Below are 22,711 nucleotides of genomic sequence, written 5' to 3'. Positions count from 1 at the left end.
AAATATAAATGAATGAATAAATAAAATTAAAATATAATAATTTTTTTAAAGTCCATGTTTTTTGTTTTGTTTTGTTTTGTTTTGAGAGGTAAAGTTTCCAGAAGGCCAGCTCCACAGCCTGGTGGTTAAGGTAGCTGGAGTCACCAGGCCAATCACACAATTTGAGTCCTAGACTCAGCAGACTGGGAAACATGCCAGGTGCATACGTATACACACGTGCCCAAAAATCTCAAAATCTTGCAAGAAGGGAGAAATGGAGAAGGGATTTCAGAGTGACCATTCCCAATGAAGAATGCTTTCTCCTCTCTCCCCTCTTTGTCTGTCAATGACAGTAATGTCTTTTGCTCACACAACTTCACTGAACACAGCAGTACCAAAAACTGAATTCAAGTTGTCTGATATCTTTCCTTAATGTCCTAGGATGATCTGAGAATTACATGTATACAAGAGAAAAGAACTTCACTATGTCAATAAATAAAACTAAGCTTTAGGGGCCAGCAGATGGCATATAAGGCACTGGACTCTCAAATGGCTGACCACGGTTCAAGTCCCAGACCTGACAGGCTTGAGAATCACACCAAGGGACCAGCAGTTAGAGTAATGGCTATGTCGCTGGACTCCCATGTAGTCAACCACAGTTTGAGTCCCAGACCCGGTGATGTAAACTCAAGCCAGGGGCGTGTGCGTGTGTGCCCAAGATACCGAGAAGAGAACGGAGAAGGGATTGTGATGTGGCCATCCCCCCCAGAGGGTGCATTCTCCCTTTCTGTCTCTCTGTCTCTCAGGCGAGCACATGTACCCTATAGCAAAAGCCTCTCCCCCCAAAAATAAAAAGAGAGAGAATCACACCAAGTGTGTGTGTGTGTGTGTGTGTGTGTGTGTGTGCGTGCGCACCCAGAATCCCTGTGTGTGTTTGTGTGTGTGTAAGAGCCCAGAATCCCAGAAAGAGATTTTTCATACTCCTTCTCACTGTCTCTCAGCAAGTGCCCAATGACAAAAATTAAAAAACTTAAAAAAAAAAAAAAAAGATTAAAAGCAACAGTCTAGCAATATGTTCCTTGAGAACTATTAAGTTTGCTCCTACATCTGGGAGTGAAGATCTGACATAAACAAAATTGTAGTCATTAAATATGTTATTAGTTATACTCATGAGCATTTTAAGACCTTGAAAAAGCTGTAAAAGTATAGACAAGAGTAGAAAATAAACCACTGCCTGTATGTTCTTATAAAATGTAGACAGGAACATGCCCTAAGTCTTCCCAATTTTGACTTCTTTGCCCATGCTTGTATTCAGTTTTTTAGTTGCTTAGAACTATATATCATCATGGTTATCAACATCATGGCTAGCCATTAACTGAGTACTTACCTTTCGACAGGCCTAAATGCAAGTCAATTCACGTAACAGCCACCACTGCTGTGGTTATCATCAGCCCCCGCATAATCAGACAAAGTATACACAGGTACCAAGTATCAGTGTCAGGACTTAAACATAGGGTTATCTGACAGAACTCTCACATGATTATTTTTGAACATAAGATAAAGTGTTTTAAACTGGTTTCCCATTTTTCATTTGGAAAAAGAACTCTTTTCTTTTATAAATTGATTATATTAATTAAAAGCAATCACAAATGAGAAGGTTGGATGTGTCATCCAGCCCCAGCTTGGAGTGGGCCCAGAGAACTCGATTCAGGAGTCTAAATTTAACACGCAGATTTACAAGGAAGAGGCTACATAGTGAGAACAAAAACATTAGTAGGCATACCTCCTAGTTGCAAAAAACTGAAATCCAGGAGCCACTTTCAGACAGTCACCTCTGCCAGGAATCAAAAGTTCTCCATTCTCCAAAAGAGGGATCAGCACAGAAACCTAAATCACAAAGTTCCACTGATGAAGCTATTAAGACAGAAGTAACAAAAACAAAACAATCCTCTCTCCAAATGATGAGCCACCATTAGCAAAAACTCTAGTTCTCACAGGCCAACAGGACTCAAAATGCAGGTGCGAACATGTGAGCCACCTCCACCCCTGCATACAATTTACTAACTCTAATCCACTGCCTGTCTACTGTGGCCAAGAACCAAGAAAGACACTACTAAGGATACGGCAGGACTATGGCACGAAAGCCTTGATTCTGATGGGGATGACATACATGTAAACCACTACACACCATGAACAGTGTGATCCCAAAGGTATATAAAGTCACATGTGAAAATAAAAAGGAGCTTTGGGGACCAGCAGTTAGCGTAATGGCTACGTTGCTGGACTCCCATGTGGCCGACCATGGTTTGAGTCCCGGACAGAGAGGCTTAAACTCACGTCGGGTGCGTGTGCACATGTGCCCCAGGTCCCAAGTGGAGAATGGAGGAGAAGGGATTGCGGTGTGGCCATCCCTCCTAGGGGGGTGATTTCTCACTTTCTATTTCTCTTTATCTTTGTGGCAAGTGCACGCGGAAACCTCTCAAAAAAAAAAAAGAAAGAAAAGAAAAGAAAGGAGCTCTGAATCAGAAAGTAATTCAGAAGAAAGACAGTGAAGTTCTCCAGAGGTAATACATTTGCTAACTTTGGAAGTATGAGCAGGAATTAGTCAAGACAAGTAGCACATACTCTCCAGACAAAAGTACGCAAGTGCATACAAACATATGACTGACTGCAGGCTATTAGTGGATTCTGTTATGGTTGGGGTAGAATGTGCACATGGGGCCAACAGGTGGTGTGATGGTTAAGGTTCCAGACTGCCACATGGCCGAACATGATTCAAGTCCTGGATGTGGCAGCTTAAAGCTCATGCAGGACACTTTGGAAATGCATGCCCAAAGTCCCAAAAGGAGAATGGAGAAAGGACTGCAATGTGGCCATCTCACTTTCCCTGTTGCTCTCTGTCTCTGACCAATGAGTCCACACACCAGATGGCAAAAACCTTTCAAGAAAAAAAAAAAAAAAGCATATAAAGAGCCAGCCCTATGGGCTAGTAGTAGTTAAGGGAGCCAGATCCTGCATGGTTAATCGAGGTTCAAGTCTGGCCCCAACAGCTTGAGATACACGCCAGGCGCTTGTGAATCAGTGTCCCAAATCCCAGCAAAGGTAGCCTGGAAGGAAGAAGCCATATACAGGTAGATAAATTAAGAAACCCAGAGCTATGGCAGTGGGAAAGAAAAGAATAAGCAAAGAAAAAGCAGTTAGCATATGGAGACTGACTGAATACAAGCGTAGAAGAGGCATCTGGTTCTGCTTTGGCAACTGGGGGGCAGAAAAAGGGAAGATGGGTATCAATTTGGACACCTTGATACTGCAGTGGCTATGAGACATCCAACTAGAGTTTTGTTATAAGTATAGACTAGACATAAGGACCCAAGAATTGTGAGTTTACAGGGGAAATTTGAAAAAGAGCAAAGTGAGAAAAGCAGTGAGTGTGAGTGTATGAGTGTGTGTGTGTGTGTGTGTGTGTGTGTGTGTGTTTTGATTAAATTTATTTTTTCCCTCAACATACATTTAACGTATTTAACATAAAGAGGTGGCATGGTATTGCTGGACTCCCACATGGCCAACCGTAGGTGAAGCCCCAGACCTAGCAGCTTACTTTCTCACTTCTTTCTCCCTCCTCCCTCCCTCTCTCTGTGCACATGCCCTATACCAAATTAAAATAATAATAAAAAATAAAATTAAATAATTATTATAAAAAAATAGATGTTTCCTACTAGGCCTGTTCTTGTAAAGGTGAAACTGGTCATATCACCAATCAAAGAACAAAACTATGGGTGGGAAGATGGCCTGGAGATTAAGACAGCTGGATCCCACATGGCCAATTTCCCGGTTTGAGTCTCCAACCCGGTGACACACACACTGCATTTGTGTATGCATGTCAAAAGTCCCCAGAGAAGGGAAAAGGAACTGCAGTATGGCCATCCCCCACAGGTGTTGATTCTCACTCCCCACCCCTCTTGTGAGTGGCACATGCCCTACAGCAAAACTAAAAGAAAAGAATAAAAACTGTGAAATTGGTCACATATTCAACTAATACAGAAAACAACATAAGCAAAATTGTATAGACTTTCTCTCAAATAAGAGACCAGTCACATAATCCAAGTCCATAAATCAGATCAAGTTAAGTAACCATGAATGAGCTTCCAAAAACACATCCATCTATTTAAACACTTAAACACCTTTTTTCTTTTAAAGGTTTTTGCCATAGGGCATGCACCTCCACCAGAGACATATAGAGAGACAGTGAGAAGGAAAGTGAGAAATCACCCCTACAGGGGATGGCCATGCCACAACTCCTCTCCTCCACTCTTCTCCCAGGACACTGAGCACATACGCATGCACCCAGCATAATCTCCAAGCCGCCCACTCTGGGACTTGAACCACGGTCAGCCAAAAGGGAATCCAGTGCCCCCAACCAGTACCTTTTTAACCTCAGAATCACTGTTAACAAAATGTTCTTTAAAGACAGGAAAGATGTAAGGAGGAAATGATTTAGTGAGTCAACATACTACATCTAAGGGGGCATAGTCAATATCCTCTAGAAGGATCCAGTGGCCCTTTGAGGCTGCCTGTGTCAGAGTGCCGGGTTGCCACACAAACTCTCCAGGGACATCTGTGCAGCGATACATCCCCAACAGCATCTACAGAAAAAAGATAAAATAATTACTGAAACCGCACACTTAAGGTGCTAATGCTACATCCTTTAATTCCACTAACCTTCTACAGAGATATAAGTAGGTGCTTGAAATTTATAAAGCTTGGCCCCAACAGTTATGAGTAAAATCAGTAACTATACCTATATTCTATTAACAAAAACAGTACTTAAATGCAAATATTCACAAGTATGCCAACTCTGCAAAACATGCCATTTCATAATTACCTTACTGTCAGTCTGATCTCCAAGCTGGACTTTGAGAAGCTGAGGAGGCTTCCTTCTACCAGTCATTGTAGCTAAATACTCAATTAAGGAAGTTTTGCCACATCCTATTGGTCCTTCCAACAACACAGCATTCTGAGAAGCCACTGCCATAGCCAGTGTCTGCAAATTTTTGCAGACAGACTGAACCAGCACATAAGACCTAAGGGCCAGCTCCTGTTCACGTGAAGAAATCCTACCAGCAGCCTAAGGAGGCAAGTGATAAAGAAAAGACATGTCAGGAAGAGTCCTTACCTCAAAGGACACTAGTTAACGTCTACAGCAGTGCTTCCATTGACCTCGCATAAGCCTCTGCCAAGAAATTAGTATTACCATGGGTATGTCATGCAAGGTTAACAATGTGATTTTCCTTTCCTTTCCTTTTTCTTTTTTATTTTGGGGGACTAGGCAGGGAAGAAGGGAAGCAGAATTTAACAAATTTAAGGAAAAGTTTCCCAAAAATCTAAGAAGGAAAAAAATGTAGATGCGCACGGGGTAAGAAGCAAGCTTCATCTATCACTGTTGGATTTTTGTTTTCTTCCTTTTTCTGTATAATAGGATTTCACATCTAATTTCAAGAATGCACACATTAATGAGACAATTGAGGAAATATGGAAACTGAAAAAATATTTTATATTATAAACTTGTTAAATTTTGTCCAGGAATAATACACTGTTATAGTTTTCTAATAAGTCTTTTTTTTTTTTTTTTAAGAAATATATATCAAATCTTTATCCCTTTTTATTGCCAGAGGTCATATGTTCTCACTAGAGAGAAAGCACCCCCAAATGAATGGGGTATGGCCATGCCTCAATCCTATTTCTCCTATTTCTCCATCCCATCAGGGTTTGGGGAATCCATACAAGCACAGTCAATGTGTTTTTCAAGCCACTGGTATTAGGACTCAAATGACAGCTGACCATGTGGGATACAGCCTCTCAATGTAGTTAGAGGTGCTACAGGGCTGTCCCAGAGATACATATTGAAATATGTAGATATAAAATGATATAATACCTGAGATTTCTTTCAAAATAATATAATGTGGAAAACTGTGCAGAAATACAAATGAAACATTATTGATCATGAATTGATGATTATTGAAGCTAAACGTTAATTCCATGGGGATTCATCACACATTCCTTTTACTTTGGAAAATATTTGATATTTTCCACAATAAAATGTGTAAAATAGTAATAATAATGCACTCCCTATATTTAAAGGATATAAAATTTCAGTTTGTAATTTGAAACAATTCTGGAGAACTGTACAGCAATGCAAACATACTTAACAACATCAAAGTGTACACTTAAAAATGTTATTACAGCTACTATTATGTATGTTACCATGATTAAAAAGTTTTTAAATAGGGACTAGCAGATGGTATAATGGTTACGTCGCTAGACTCCCACTAAGTGGACCACAGAGTCCCAGATCCAGTGGCTCAAAACTCATGCTGGGCTCATATGCATGCGTGCCCAAAATTCTGAGAGGAGACTGGAGGAGAAGGAATTATGGTGTGGCCATTTCCCCTGGCAGGCAGTAATTTCTCGCTTTCTGTCTCTGTTTCTCTGGCAAATGCACACACCCTATAGCAAAAATCTTTTTTTAAAAAAAATAAAAGTTCTTAATAATATTGCATCCAATACACACAGGGGGAAAAGATCTCTTGGAAAAGTGTGATGATTACTAATTTTCAAGGGGTAGTACTTCTCAAGCATGGTTAGTCCCCTAAAGCTATGCAAGGACAAAATAAGAAATGTGAGGCTGGAAGCTCTCAATCTTTTCCGAAGGCTGGTCATTCTCAGCAAATGTGGCAGACAGGCTGAACCACAGCATCATTCACTTCTGCCCAGTGGCTGTTCCAAAGGAAGTCCATCCCCAAAAGAAACCTCCCCTGGTTACAATCCAATGTCCAAACATAATCTGTTAGGATAGGGGCTACCAGATGGAATGGAGATGGAGGGAAAGGGTAGGAGTTGAGAGGTGTGGGTCTTAGTGATTAGAATGAACATAAAGGGCTTTCTGGTTTCTTGGTGCTGGCTATACAGATACATTAATCACCTATGACATTACACTTTCCTATATGTGTATTATATTTTAAATTTTAAAAACATTTTAATGCTACTACTCGAAGCCAAACTGATGATTCAAGAAATGACCCAGGATTCCAAGAAGAAAAGTGGGTAAATCAGACCATTAGTCAAAAAGAAAACTGTGGGGGGGGGGGCAGGGGAAAAACTGCCTGGTTCCCAACAGTTCCAGATTTATGATCTGTCCAGTTCAGATGTGACACGAAGCCACATATTTGGAAAAGTTGTTTCATAAAGCAGGGAGGAAATCGACTACAGATACTGGCATCCCTTACAATAGGCAATGAGAATTTGCTAGAAGAAAAGAGGTTATTGGGAGTTTTCTCTAGGCTTACCCGTCTTTGCCACAGAGCAGTCCAAGGATCTCTAGACAAGTTATTCTCTTTGTAATGGGTCATCAGAACAGTCATGATATATCTTTCTGTTTTTCCATGCAAAAATTCATCATGACTTTTCCAACGACCCAGTATTACATTAATATGGGAATCACAAGATGCACTACCTAACTGCACACAGCTGTAATAGCAAGCGGAAGAGCTTAGCTCAAGTTAAAGACACCACAGTTACTAATCCATATTAAATGGGAACAAAGGAATTATCAGCAAAGGGGGACCAAAGTGAATCCCTGAACAACAGTAAAATGGAATACCAATTTAGCAAGTTCCACCTGGCTCAGCCCTAGCACACAGAGCTCAGCCAAAGAAAGAGCTCATTCACACCCACTACTGATGCCAACATACCTGCTCTCCAGGGGCTGGTGGCTGCCCAGGCAGCACCATACCACAGACAGCTGTCACCCTGGAGGAGAGGTCAGTTGAAACAAGGTGTCCCTGTAAGTAGTGCAGCTCCTTCTCCTTACGCCAAAGGGAGACTTCTGGATTGGCTAAAACCAAGGCCTTCTCCAAGTCCTGCAACTGGGCCTCTTCTAACAACCTGAGAGAAAAGAGAGGCTTATCAATTACTTCGCTACACAGAAAAGCCACAGCAAGACCTTTAAGAAGGTTCAGGTTTACCTCAACCTGAAGTGGATCAGCTCATCATTATTAAAAATCTTCTTAAGGAATGATAACTTGTGCTCTTCATTCATACAGGTGACCAAAGCAAGACAATTGGCTGTGTACCTGCAGAAAAAGAAAGTATGTAAGTTTACTGATCTATAGTTAATTATAAAAAATAAAGAAAATGTACTAGTCAACTAAACACAAGAACAAGAAAGATTAAAGAATTACCACAACACTGGGGGGCGGGGGCAGACCAATAACCTCTCATTAAAGGAGCTGGATCCTGCGTGGCTGATCGTGCTTCAAGCCCTGAGCCCAGTGACTTAAAAAACACAGCAGGGGGAGTCCTGCTTTGGTGCCAGCCACTCCTGCTGCAAGACCAAGCAGCCTCCACCAAGAAGACTCCCAGGACCATCCTTGCCCTTCTCCTCTCCCTTCCCACTGGGCGCCACCCACGAATGTAAAAAATGGGTAAGAAACAGAATGGAAAGAGTAAAAAAGTTGAAGAGGCGGAGCCTGAAGAATTTGTGGTGGAAAAAGTACTGGACCGACGCGTAGTGAATGGGAAGGTGGAATATTTCCTGAAGTGGGAGGGATTTACAGATGCTGACAATACTTGGGAACCAGAAGAAAATTTAGATCATCTAGACTTAATTGAAGCATTTTTTAATTCTCAAAAAGCTGGTAAAGAAAAAGATGGTACAAAGAGAAAATCTTTATCTGACAGTGAATCTGATGATAGCAAATCAAAGAAGAAAAAAGATGCTGCTGATAAACCAAGAGGCCTTGTCAGAGGTCTTGATCCTGAATGGATAATTGGTGCCACAGACAGCAGGGAGAGTGGATGCTTCTCATGAGATGGGAAGATTCAGATGAGGCAGACTTGGTACTGGCAACGGAAGCAAATTGCAATTGCTTTTTATGAAGAGAGACTGACTTGGCATTCTTGTCCAGAAGATGAAGCTCAATAATTGTTTGCATTGTTTTCATATATATATATATTTATACTCTCAACAGGATGAAGAAATAAAGGAAAAGGCATTGTGGCATGACCATACCCCACTGGGGGTGCTTTCTCCCCCTCTCTCTCTTCAGTGAACATGCACACACTCTGACAATTTTTTAAAAAGAACTACTACAACATATACATAAGAGTATAAAATACAAATCAAGTATAATCAGTTCACTCAATGGAACAGGAAACAGGTGGAATGCCATTATAATATCACATTTTTCCCCTGAAGTGACAAATGATTAAGGAAAGAGAATTAAAAACCCAAACGCTACAAGCGTTTAAAGCAATTTCATTCTCCTCACACATATGACACACCCCTTCTACCATCTCCACATTAGAAGCATAAGAAGAGTTTAAGAGATTACATACCAGCGGACCAAGGTGTCATGGCTTCTTAGGAGAGGCACACACACACTCCAGTCCCAGAGCTCCCGGAACACAGACTGCTCGTGCTCCAGAAACTTGTATGCTGCTTCCATTAGGTCCCGGAGCTTCATCCTCCTGCGCCCATAGCGAACGGGATTAGCATCTGAGCTTTCTAAGAAGAGCCTCTGAAAGACTGGGGAAGCGTTCTTGAAATATGCCAGGGCAAACCTTAAGGAAGAACAAGAGTTAGAGTATGCTGTTAGTTCACAGAATACTGAAGTGCACACCTCTACTCTGACCCAGGACCACAAGGGTCAGAGGGTTCTGAAAACTCAAAGGGTCTGAGAACACTAGGAGATGAATGTCTAATCCATCTCACCCTAATATTACATCTTGAATAAGATCGAGTTCAGGAAACAGTACCAGAGCATAAGATGCCTGATTAAGAGGATACAAAATTACAAAGTGATTACTCTCAAAAGCAGAGGTGTTTATCACAAGTGCTTACAACTGAACATATATTCATTCCCAAAAATATTTACTTAATAGCCAGACCCCCTGCTAATAAATGAAGATTCAAAACTAAGGAGGTACTTTTCTTAAGGAGCTTATTTATCTAGAAAGGAAGACAGCCACTTATACATAAACAATAGGAGACACAAAGAAGAAACATTCAACTGAACCTGGGGGAGTCAAGAAGAGATGTTTAGCATGCTTGGGATGAAGAAGAGATCCCCATCAGACGATGAATAAAAAAGGAAATTACAGGAAGATGAATAAAAAGTTCAATGAGCGAGCATACAGAAAAAAACCTGGCGTGCAGAAGCAACACAAGCAGCACGTGATGAAATCAAGTGGCAGAAAATAAAGAAGAGGAAAGCAGGAATCAGATCAGACAGAGGGCATGGTACACAAGATGGGGCTTCACTGTATGTCCGTTTGCCACAAAATTATATTCCTCTGTGAAAGATACGAGACACAATGGTGCAAAATAATTTTTTCAAGCTTCTTTATTAATAAACTCAAAAAAGGTTTGAGTGGTCTGAAAAATCTCTAACTGGACTGATCTGTTGAATTGTTCCCCTGGATGAAGCTAGTCTATAAAGACCAGGAGATGTGGTTTTATCAAATGCTCATTAACAGCAAAAAAAAACAAGGTGGGGACCAGCAGAGGGTGAAATTGTTATGTTGCCGGAATCACACACAGCCAACTGCGGTTCAAGTCCTGGACCCTGCAGCTTGAAACTCATGCCGGGCACATATATGCATGTGTGCCCAAAATCCCAAGAGGAAGAGTGGAGGGAACGGGATTGCAGTGCAGCCATCCCCCTAGGGTGTGATTTCTTGCTTTCTGTGTCTCTCTAACTAGTGCACACACCCCATAGCAAAAAGCTCTCTTAAAAAAAAAAAATCACAAGGAAAACAAAGAAGGGAAACACAGCCTAATTAATGGGAAAAAATAAAACTCTAGAAACTAACCCTACAGAAATGCAAATATATGAACTGCATGACAAAATATTTAAAATAACTGTAATAAGGATGTTTTAATGAGTTGGGCCAGCAGGTGGTATGGTGGTTAAGACATTGTACTCCCATATGGCTAACTACAGTTCAAGTCCTGGACTTGAAACTCATACCAGGTGCATGAGTGTGCAGGCCCAAAATCCCAGGAGGAGTATGGAGAAGTAATTGTGGTGTGGCCATCTCCCCTGGGGAAGTGATTTCTCACTGTCTCTTTGTCTCTCTATGATGAGAGCAGGCACCCTATGACAAAACCTTAAAAAAAAAAAGTTCAACAAGCTAAAGTCATAAACACCTACATGAAATCAAGCAAATAGTAAGAAAACACACTAAGCTTGAAAAACAAGCCAGGTATGTATGCATACATGCTCAAAATCCCAAGAAGAGAAGAGCTTGTGGCATGGCCATCCCTTCTGGGGGGGTGCTTTCTCTCTCTCCAGCAAACATACACACCCTTAGCAAAACTAAAAAACAACGTTTTTAAATTAAAAATAAAATATATCATTAGATGATCAGGCAGAAGAACTGGTGAACCTGAAGACCATTCATCTAAAATTAAGTAAAAGGAATTTAAAAAAAAGAAAGGAAGGAAGAAAGGGAGGGATGGAGGGAGGGAAGGAAAGGAACATGAGTCTAAGGGCCTATGGGACACTATCAAGAGAACCAATATACATTAAAAGAATCTCAGAGACATTTAGACAAAGGAACAGAGAGCCTATTGGAAGAAATAATGGCCAAATGCAGAAACTCTCAGAGGCTGATCCACATGGGAACAGTCCACTTCTGTGCTTACAGACCTCCCTCGGAATGCTAAGCAAGTGTTGGGAACCAGCAGTTAGCGTACTGGCTATGTCACTGGACTCCCATGTAGTTGACTGCGGTTCGCGTCCCGGACCCGGTGGCTAAAAAGTCACGCCAGGTGCGTGTGCGTGAGTGCCCAAGATCCCGAGAGGAGAATGGAGGAGAAGGGATTGCGGTGTGACCATCCTCCCTGGGGGGTGATTTCTCGCTTTCTGTCTCTATGTCTCTCTCTGTCTGGCGAGTGCACGCGCCCTATAGCGAAAACTTCTCAAAAAAAAATAAATAAATAAAAGAATGCTAAGCAAGTGTGTGTCCACAATCCAGGGCTGGCTGAATCTGAGGGTGGATTGCAGTGTCAAGATACTACTGGGTGTAGGGCCGGCAGGTGGCATAGTGGTTAAGGGTGCTGGACTCCCACATGATTGACTGTAGTTCAAGTCCTGGACCTGGCAGCTTGCTTTCTCAATTTCTCTCTCACTCTCTCTCTCACTCTATTCATCTCTGGTCAAAATAAAATAAATAAATGAATAAATAAAGTTAAATAAAATAATTTTTTAAAAAAAGATACTACTGGGTGCATGGGCACTCTCCCTCTTTCCCCACTTTGTCTCTTTCACTCATATAAGAAATAAATCAAACAAAACAAAACAAATTTTAAGGGAAAAAATAATAATAATGGCCAAAAATTTCTCAAATCTAAGAAGTGGATGTACACATTCAAGTTCAAAGAGTTACTGACAGAGGGGCTGATAGTACAGAGGTAAACTGTGATGCTTTGTAAGGCTGATCCACATAGAAGTCCCAGGACAGTGCCCCCAAACCTCCCAGAGTACACAAGGCATAGGCTTTCCCTTGATCCAGGGCTGGCTGACACGAAAGGTGGATCACAGCAGCAAGATTCTGTTGATGGTGCTATCTCTCTGTCTGTATCTCTCACAGTCTCTCACTCATGGAATAGGTTAGAAAAAAATTCCAAGGGCCAGCAGGTGGCTTGTTGATTAGAGCTCTGGATTTCCATGTCGCCAACCACAGTTCATGTCGCAGACCTGGTGGCTTGCATTCTCACTTTCTGTGTCTCTGGTGAGCACATGTGCCCCATAGCAAATTAAAAAATAATAACAAAAAAATTAAGTTAACTAAGCAATTCGTAAAAAAAAAAAAAAAAAATCCAACCACAGTAAACCTAGAAACACTGAAAGAGATTTTCAAAAGCTAGAAAAAGAGAGAGAGAGAAAAATCTTGAAAGCACCAAAACTATTCATCACATTCAAAAAACTTGCTTAAGTTTTTGTGTATATTTTTCAGTAGATACCTGGTGTTCCAAAAGGAAGTTGGATGATACAGTCAAATTGCTAAAAGAAGAAACTTTCAAACAAGATTAACATATCCAGCAATACTGTCCTTCTAAAATGAAGGAAAAACTGACTTTCCCAGGTAAAAGCTGAGGGAGTACATTAGCACTGCACTTGCTCTTTAACACATGCCAAAGGAAGCCCTTCAAGGTGAAAGGAAAGATGCCAGACAGTAACATAAAGAAACGTGAAAACATAAGAGTTCTTCAATAAAGGTAAAATATATGGACAATTATATTAAATAACATTAATGTAATTTTGCTGTAAAAATTAAATTTTAATTATTACATAAAATTTAAATGACCAAATATTTTTTGAAAACCTATGAATCTGGGCCAGATGGCCATGTGGTGATTAAGATGGCTAAATCGCACACAGCCAACTGAGAGGTTCAAGTCCCAGACCTGGTGATGAGAAAAACATGTCGGACACATGTATGTGTGGGCCCAAAACCCAAAAGGAATATGACAAGACCATCCTCCACAGAGGGTATTTTCTCATTCTCTCTCTCTCTCTCTCTCTCTCTCTAGCTTGCACAAGTGCATGCAAGCAAATTAAAAAAAAAAAAAAAAAAAAAAAAAACCCACAGTGCAATTAGGAATTTTGGGCCAGTCCATGTTTGGTGGTTAAGGGAACTGGATCCCACATGGCCGATGGCGTGGTCCAAGTCCTAAATCCAGCAGCTTAAGAAATATGCCAAGAATGTGTTGTGCATGCCCAAAAATACACAAAAGAGGGAAGAACGGAGACATAATCATAGTATGACTATATAGGCCCCATGGGGAGGTTGGGGTGCTTTCTTCTTCCTCCTCCTCCCCTAGTTCTCTTTCCAGCAAGCACCTGTGACAAAATTAAAACACATTCATTCTCTCTCTCTCTCTCTCTCACACACACACACACAGACCAGGCACATGCATGCATGCAAGAATCCTGACAGAAAAAAGAATTAGAGCACAAAGGATTATAGCAGGATCCACCCTGTTGAAAGATGTTTCCCTCTCTTTCCTTCCTCCCTCTGTCCCTCATACCTCTCTCTCAAAAGCCCTTCAACATTTGGGAAAAGTGAAAAAAAAAAAAAACAAAAAAAAAAACCTCCACCAGAAGAGCAAAAATTCTGCTAAAATTGAAGCAAGAACAAACATCATAGGTCCAGAAGATGGCATGGTGGTTAAGGCACTGGAATTCCACATAAACAATCACCGGTTCAAGTACAAGCCCTAGTGGCTTGAAAATCATGCCAGGCACATATGTATATGTGCCAAAAATTCCAGGAGAAGAATGCATGAGAGGGATTACAGGTGGCCATCTCCCCTGGGGGGTGATTTCTCACTTTCCATCTTAGTGCCTCTCTATCGCTTTCACTCTCTCTAGAAAGCACATGTGCCCTATGGGAAAAACCTTAAAAAAATTTTTTTAAAGAGTCAGCAGGCAGGGGAACCAGCAGTTAGCGTAATGGCTATGTCGCTGGACTCCCACATAGTCGACCGCGGTTCACATCCCGGACCCGGTGGCTTAGAACTCACGCCGGGCGCATGTGTGTGCATGCCCAAGATCCCAAGAGGAGAATGGAGGAGAAGGGATTGCGGTGTGACCATCCCCCAGGGGAGTGATTTCTAGCTTTCTGTCTCTATGTCTCTCTTTGTCTGTCTGGCAAGTGCACGCGCCCTATAGCGAAAAACCTCTCAAAAAAAAAAAAAGAGTCAGCAGGCAGCATAACAGTTAGGGCACTAGACTTTCACATGGCAGACCACAGTTCAAGTCTCATACTTGGCCGCTTGCTTTCTCACTTTCTCTCTCTCTCTTTCTAGTGAGTGTATTTGCCCTATAGGAAATTTTAAATAACAATAATAAATAAAATTAAATGATTCTTTAAATTTAAAAAAAAAATTTAAGAATTATTTTATTTAACTTTATTTATTTTAATTTGACCAGAGAGGGGGCACAGTGAGAGGGGGAGAGAGAGAGAGAAAGTGATAAAGCAAGTCCCCAGGTCCAGCACTCAAACCATGATCGCTCATGTGGGAGTCAGGCACCATTAACCATCATACTACCTGTCAGTCCCAATTAAATTAAAATTTTAAAACAAAGAACAAACAACAAATTTATAGTGAAGCTTGAGTGGATAACTAGTGAAATCACTGATGCTTCACAAAATTTATGAGACTAATGCCCCAAAGAAATTAGTAGTTTAAAAATGACTAACTTGGAGGTCAGTAGGTGGCATGGTATTTAAGGTGCTAGACACTCCCACATGGTGACCATGTTTGAGTTTCAGACTTCGGGGCTTGCTCTCTCACTCCCCACCCCCGCCTCTCTGTGGTCAAATTAAAATAAATGAATGAATAAATAAAATTAAAATACATAATGGACCATCAGACGGCATGAAGGTAAAAGTGCTAGATTCCAAATAGCTGGCTACATGATTGAAGTTTCAGACCTGGTAGCTTGAAAATCATACCAGACATGAGACGGGAGGAGGAGAATTACTCATGGCCATCCCCCCCTGTGGGATCTCTAACATTCTGCCCTACAGGAAAAACTAAAAAAAGAAAACGAGTAACTTATTTTAAGAGATGAAATGATACTGAAGATAATGCCTGCAACAGCACACCACAGATACCAACCCCAATGAAAAAAATTCCTCGTGCCTTAAATGGGACCAACGATTACAGCAGAAACAATAGCCAATACCACGAAAGCTTCACTAGGAGTATCCCACACAACTCTGCACCTAATCATTCCTTTCATCAAACAAGTGCAATTTTGCAAGAGTTTGAACGGTAAATCACTAGACATCTACCTTACAATCCTGATTTTACTTTTTATTCTGTGTCCTAGTCTTAAAAAACTCTTAATAAAAGACACCCATTTTTCTTCAGTTAATGAAGTAAAAAAGAATGTATTGACATAGCTATATTCCCAAGACACTAAGTTCTTTAGGGATGGACTAAATGGCTGGTATAATCGCTGCAAAAGCGTCTTGAGGAACCAGCAAATTAGCAGTTAGTGTAATGGTTATGTCACTGGACTCCCATGTAGTCGACTGTGGTTCGCGACCCGGACCTGGTGGCTTAAAACTCACGCCGGGCACGTGTGCGTGTGTGCCCAAGATCCCGAGAGGAGAATGGAGAAGGGATTGCAGAGTGACCATCCCCCCGGTGGGTGATTTCTTGCTTTCTGTCTCTATGTCTCTCTCTGTCTGTCTGGCGAGCACACATGCCCTATAGCAAAAACCCTCTCCAAAAAAAAAAAAAAAGAACCAGCAAATTGGGGCCAGCAGGAGGCATGGTGGTTAAAGGCACTGGATTCCCACATGGCTGACCGTGGTTCGAATCTCGAACCTGGCAGCTTGCTTTCTTGCTTTCTTTCTCTCTCTCTCTCCCTCTGTTCCTCTCTGGTCAAAATTGAAATAAACAAATGAATAAATAAAGTTAAATTACATCGCTGGACTCGCACATAGTGGACTATAGTTCCAATCCTGGATCTGGTGACTTAAAACTCATACCGGGTGCGTGTGCGTACATGCCCAAGATCCCAAGAGGAGCATGGATGAGACGGGATTGCAGCATGGCCATTCCCAAAGAGGCTGTGATTTCTCACTTTCTGTCTGTCTCTCCAACGAGTACACACACTCTATAGCAAAAATCTCTCTTAAACAAACAAGCAAAAAGTCTTGAATTTGATGAAGCTTATTTTGATAAAGTTTTTATTTTTTTATTTTATTTTTCACTATAGGGCACGTGCGTTTGCCAGACAGAGAGAAACATAGAGATAGAAAGCGAGAAATCCCCCACCAGGGGGGATGGTCACGCCGCAATCCCTTTTCCATTCTACTCTCGGGATCTTGGGCACGCACGCACACGCGCCCGGCGTGAGTTTTAAGGCACTGGGTCCGGGACGCGAACCGCATTCGACTATGTGGGAGTCAGCGACATAGCCATTACACTAACTGCTGGTTCCCAAGTTTTTATTTTTTATTTTTATCAATAAATTCCAGTTTATTTTGATTTTTTTTTAAAAAGGTTTTTGCCAGGAGGGGTGTGCACTCACCAGAGAGAAAGAGACAGGGTGAGGGAAAGTGAGAAATCACTCCCCATGTTAATGGCCGTGCCATCATCTCGTCTCTATTCTCCTACCTGGACTTTGGACACATACACAAACTGCACCCGGTATGACCGTCACACCGCCAGGTCTGGGACTCAAATCATGGTCATCTATGTGGGAGTCCAGAGCCTTAACCATCATGTCACCTCCTGACTCCCCATCAGGCACATGTGCGCGCGCACACACACACACACACACGTGCCTGGCATGTCGTTCATGCCACCACTGCTGAGATTTAAACCATGGTAGACCATATGAGATCCAGCTTCCAGTGTGCAGCATTTAACCACTGCAATATAAGGCTGGCCCTTCACAATCTTTTTAGTCTTCCTGTACATACACATTAAAAAACTGAGAAGGGACTAAAAGGATTGTCACTCAAAAAAATTAACAAAACAAAGGCAGTAAAACAGGAAAGACATAAAGCTTCAAGATATATAGAAAACAATTAACAAAATGAAAATAGTACATCCCCTCACATCCATAATTACTTTAAATATAAATGGAATAAATCTCTAACCAAAAGAGAGGAATAGCCCTGTAGCACAGTGGTTAAGGGAGCCAGATCCCACATGGTTCCAATCCTGGTCCTGGTGCCTTGAAAAACACACCAGGCACATGTGCATGCATGTCCAAAATCCTAATGGGATGAAGAAATGGTAAAGGGATAAGGGACCTGCAGAATGACCATGTCCCACTGAGGAGTGCTTTTTCCTCTCCCTACCCCCACCCTCTCACAATTTAAAAAAAAAAAAAAGAAAGAAAGAAAGAAAAAAAGAAAGAAAAAGATGTTTAATAAAAAATGGAAGATTAGATGTAAGAAAATGATGGGGAAAGAAATAAGTGAGTAAATCTAAACAAAAATTCATTGTCTAAGCAGTAATAACCTAAAATAAAAAAGATAGAAGCTAGGACCAGCAGTGAGCGTAATGGTTATGTCGCTGGACTCCCATGTAGTCGACCAAGGTTTGGTTCGAGTTCCAGACCTGGCGGCTTAAACTCACACCGGGTGTGTGTGCATGCGTGCCCAAGATCCCGAAGAGGAGAATGCGGGAGAAGGGATTGCGATATGTCCATCCCCCCTGAAGGGGGATTTCTTGCTTTCTGTCTCTTTCTGGCGAGCGCACGTGCCCTATACCAAATACCTCTCCAAAAAAAAAAAAAAAAAAAGATAGAAGGAATGCTATAGCTCTTCTAATCCACTTCTTCAACTGCTCCCACAGAAAGAAAATGCATCCATGTAAGAGGGGCAGCATGTGTGATAGATGCTACAAGAGACTTCAGTTAATACTTGGTTAAATCTGCCTCATATGCACATCTGACAGATGATATAATTCTTCAGACAGCTGTGAAGATATCCAGCCATTTTTCCAGACAGTCATGGTGGCCGAAATCTACAAGAAACCTGGTAAACACTCATTGAACTGAGCTGAATATATAGAACCTACTGTGGTTACTTTTCTTCTTTTAATTTGCCAGAAGGCACAGGCACTCACCAGAGACAGAGGGAAAAGAAGTAAGCACCTCCATGGGGCATGATCACACCACAAACCCTTCTCCTCCACTTCTGCCTCCGTTTGCAATTTTGGGCATGCATGCTCATATACCTGGCTGCTTTTTGGGTTTCTTTTGTTTTTTTTTGAGAGGTTTTTGCTATAGGGCATATACGCTATCGAGAGAGACAGAGAGACAGAAAACGAGAAATCACTAGGGGGGATGGCCATGCCACAATCCCTTCTCCATTCTCCTCTCAGGATCTTGGGCACGCATGCACACATGCCCAGCGTGAGTTTAAGTCACCGGGTCCGAGACTTGAACCGCAGTCGAATGCACGGGAGTTCAGTGACATAGCCATCACACTAACTGCTGATCGCATACCTAGCCACTTCTCATGCCACAGGTCGAGGACTCAAACCACACAATTGGCCACGTGGGATCCAGTCACCTTAACTATCATATCGCGAAGTAGCTCCTGCTTTGATTAGTTTTATAAAACAATACTACTAATCACTCTATTTCCCTTTTCCCTTCTTCTCAGCTTAGACTCTTTGTTTCCCAGGAGAGAACAGGGTCTATCAACTTAAGGAGTAAGACAAAGAGTAAAACTGCAGCTCACGGGAGAACATCAGGATGGCCACCAATGAGCTTGCTCATCGACACACAAAGCCGTTCATGTAGGTCATGGTTGACTTGGCCTCCAGCATTAATGGCTTCAGCATTCCTTTCCAGCAAATCCAAAAGGAGAGGGCGCAGTTGACGACCAACCAGCACCGTACAGTCCTTATCCAGGAGCAACTGTGCTAAGATATTCAGAATACACTGGCGATCTTGAGGTGTCCACACCTGAGAGAAAGGCAAAAAAAAGAAATAGTTCTGTAAAGAACACCAATTTGCACTGCTAGAAAAGAACAGAGAACAGTCTTAGCTTAGAATCAAAACAGCTCATTTCCAACCTTCCTAAGTGAGTTTTTCTTATACAAGCATGGTGGAATTTTTTCAACAGAAGTTCAGAGCTAATTTAATGTAAAGACTGTTACAAAGAAGCCTCAGTCCACCGGGGTTTAGGGTAAAAGGGCGGGTACCTAGAGTTCATGTAAAATGCTACCCCACTTTCCTGAAAAGTAATGTTGCAAGATTTCAACATTCTCCAGGGAATCCAAAATCCCACTGTTCTCCCAACTCCTTTATTCCCAATGGAAAACAGGATTCTACAGTTAGTATGCAAAACTACCAGCTCTCTTGAGGAAAAGACAGAAATGAAATTAATTACTGAAAATTAATGAGGTTATCCCTAATAAAGCTTTAGACTAACAAAAACAGACCCAATGGTAGACAGTCACATTGATATGCAGGATGACTATAAAATTACAATGTATGGGCTCAGAAGGTCCACAGCACAGATAGGAAAACTGAAATGTATGTAAAAGGTCTCAAATTGCTATTGTAATTTGTAATTTACATATGATAGTTGTATACAAACCTGCACAACCCTTTATGTCAGACTAAGTATGTTGCAATGCATAATAAACAAATCAAAGAAATATATCCAGCACCTCTAACATTTAACATTACTTTGTATTGTGCACATTCAAAATTCACTCTGGTGGGACTAATAGATGGCATAATGGTTACATCACTGGACTCCTACATAGTCAAACACAGGTCGAGCCCTGGACCCAGTGGCTTAAAACTTATGCAAGGTATGTGTGTGTTTGTGTGTGCCCAAAATCCCGAGAGGAGAATGGAAGAAAAATGACTACAGTATGGCCATTCCTCCGGGGAGGAAGTGATTTCTCACTTTCTCTTTCTCTCTGCCTTTCTGGTGAGTGTATGCTCCTTATTAGCAAAACTCTCTTTTAAAAGAAGATTCACTCTGGTTATTTTGAAATAAAAACTGAATTGTCACTAATATTCTCTACCCCACTGTGCTACAATATTCTGTAACCCACTCTACTTATTCATATGCATTTTCTGTGTTAACCAAGTACTCTCCACCCCTCCCTAACTATAGGTTTTTAAAGATAAACTTCATTAGATTGAGAAAGATGTATTCCATTCCTAGCTTGTACTATTTCTTGAGTGAGCTTTGGTGATTCGTGTTCTTCAAACACTTTTTTCACCTAAGGACTGTCATAAAATTGTTCCTATTGGGGCTGGTAGGTGACGTGGTGGTTAAAGACACTGGACTCCCTCATGGCCAACAATGGTTCAAGTCCTGGATCTGGCAGCTTGCCTTCTCACTTTCCCTTTTACTCATTCTGTCCCTCTCTGGTCAAATTAAAATAAAGTTAATTAAATCTTTTAAAAAATCATTCCTATTACTCACTCATCTTTTATTTTTAGAATCTCTAACAGTGGTCTTCTTTCACACCTAGGAGTAATCAGTGTTTTTCCCTTTTTTCCTTGATCAGTCTTTTCAACAAATAAGTTTCTGGTTCACTGAGTTGTTGTACTGTTAATCCATTTTATATTCCCTTAATTTTCATTATTATACATCTTAATCATTTATTACTTGTTTCTGGCAACCTGATTATGATGCAGCTTGAAGTCGTTTTGTGTTTTTCCTGATTAATAGTCAGTCTCGGCTTCTCAGAACTATGAATTATTATTTTTCTTTTCTCTCCTATCCTGCAATTCCAATTACACACACAATAGACTACCTGATAATGTCCCACAGTTAACTGAAGCATTCTTCTAGGTTATATTTTTCATCTCTGTTCCAGTCAGAATATTGCCCCATCTTCCAGTTCAGTGATCTTTTCTTCTGAATTGTCTCATCGTTTATGAAGCCTAATCACCAAAATGTTCGTTGTAGAGATTGTATTTTTAGGTTTTACTTCTTTTATCTTAGCTTAAATTTCTCTCATTATGTTTGTTTCCCTGCAACTGTCTGAACATAAAATCACTTTTTTAAAGTTTTTGTTTTTTTTGGTTTTTTTTTGGCTAATTTGAACATCTCTGTTATTTTGGAGTTTTTTTCTTCCTAAGTTATTTATTTATTGGATTCATGAGTGAGAAACAGCACATGCACACATACAAACACACACCTGCAACAGGATTTTTTTTGGCCAGAGGACACATGTCCTCACCAGAGAGGAACAGAGAGACAAGGAGAAAGAGACAGAGAGAAAGCACCCCTTAATGAGGAATGGTAGTGCTGCAATTCTCTCTCCATTTTGCCACACTACCAGAATTTTGAGGAAGCACTCACAAGTGCCCAGTATGTTTCTCAAGTCATCAAAGTCAGGACTCAAACCACATAGTCACTTATATGGGATCTGGCTGTCTTAGTCACTATCTTGATGGTGCGATCCACCCCCAAGCCCTGGGTCATACCACCCACTCTGCCCTTCAACCTGGCTCACAGGCAAGCACATACTCACAGATGTTCTTAGACTTGAACCAGGAACCTTCCCAAGTCAGTTTGCCTCACAGAGCATCATGCTTTATTACTGTGCCACTGCCTGGCCCCTGGATCTGTTTATATTGACCAACTTTTCTCCTGGTAATGGGGCACATATTCCTACTTTTCTTTTTGAAATTTTTAAAGGTTTTGCCATAGGGCACATGCATGCGTCAGAGAGACAGAGAAAGTGAGAGGGAAAGCAAGATGTTTACTCCCTAGAAGAGATGGCCACACTGCAATCCCTTCTCCTCCATTCACCTCCTGGGACGTTCGACAGGCACTTGTGCACAGCACAAGTTTCAAGTTGCCAGGTAAAAGATTCAAACTGTAATCGTCCACATGGGAGTCCAACGTCTTAACCACCACACCACCTACTGGTACCCTGCATTTTTTGGGGGGAGAGGTTTGTTGTTTTTTTTGTTTGTTTGTTTTTGCTATAAGGCACGTGTGCTTGCCAGAAAGAGACAGAGACAAGGACCAGCAGTTAGCGTAATGGCTATGTCGCTGGACTTCCATGTCGTCGACCGCGGTTCGAGTCCCGGACCCAGTGGCTTAAACTCACGCTGGGTGCATGTGCACCCAAGATCCCAAGAGGAGAATGGAGGAGAAGGGATTTCGGCGTGGACCCACCCCCCCGGGGGGTGATTTCTCTAGTTTG

At 41.4% G+C, this 22,711-nt stretch overlaps 1 protein-coding gene across 1 annotated transcript in view; it reads right to left on the bottom strand.

The window, feature by feature from the left end:
* MDN1 (midasin AAA ATPase 1) overlaps positions 1-22,711 on the bottom strand; it is a 188,372-nt gene that overhangs the window by 148,683 nt on the left and 16,978 nt on the right. The window contains 7 exon segments of the mRNA XM_006156121.3: positions 1,763-1,866; positions 4,491-4,622; positions 4,862-5,104; positions 7,728-7,920; positions 8,001-8,108; positions 9,373-9,597; positions 19,264-19,490. Of these exon segments, the coding sequence (XP_006156183.1) occupies positions 1,763-1,866; positions 4,491-4,622; positions 4,862-5,104; positions 7,728-7,920; positions 8,001-8,108; positions 9,373-9,597; positions 19,264-19,490 (1,232 nt within the window).

The sequence above is a fragment of the Tupaia chinensis genome, unplaced genomic scaffold (genome assembly GCF_000334495.1).
Source record: "Tupaia chinensis unplaced genomic scaffold, TupChi_1.0 Scaffold000478_3, whole genome shotgun sequence".
Classification (NCBI taxonomy): domain Eukaryota; kingdom Metazoa; phylum Chordata; class Mammalia; order Scandentia; family Tupaiidae; genus Tupaia; species Tupaia belangeri.
The sequence above is the reverse complement of the archived record's forward strand: the minus strand, read 5'-3'. Positions and strand labels throughout refer to the sequence as shown.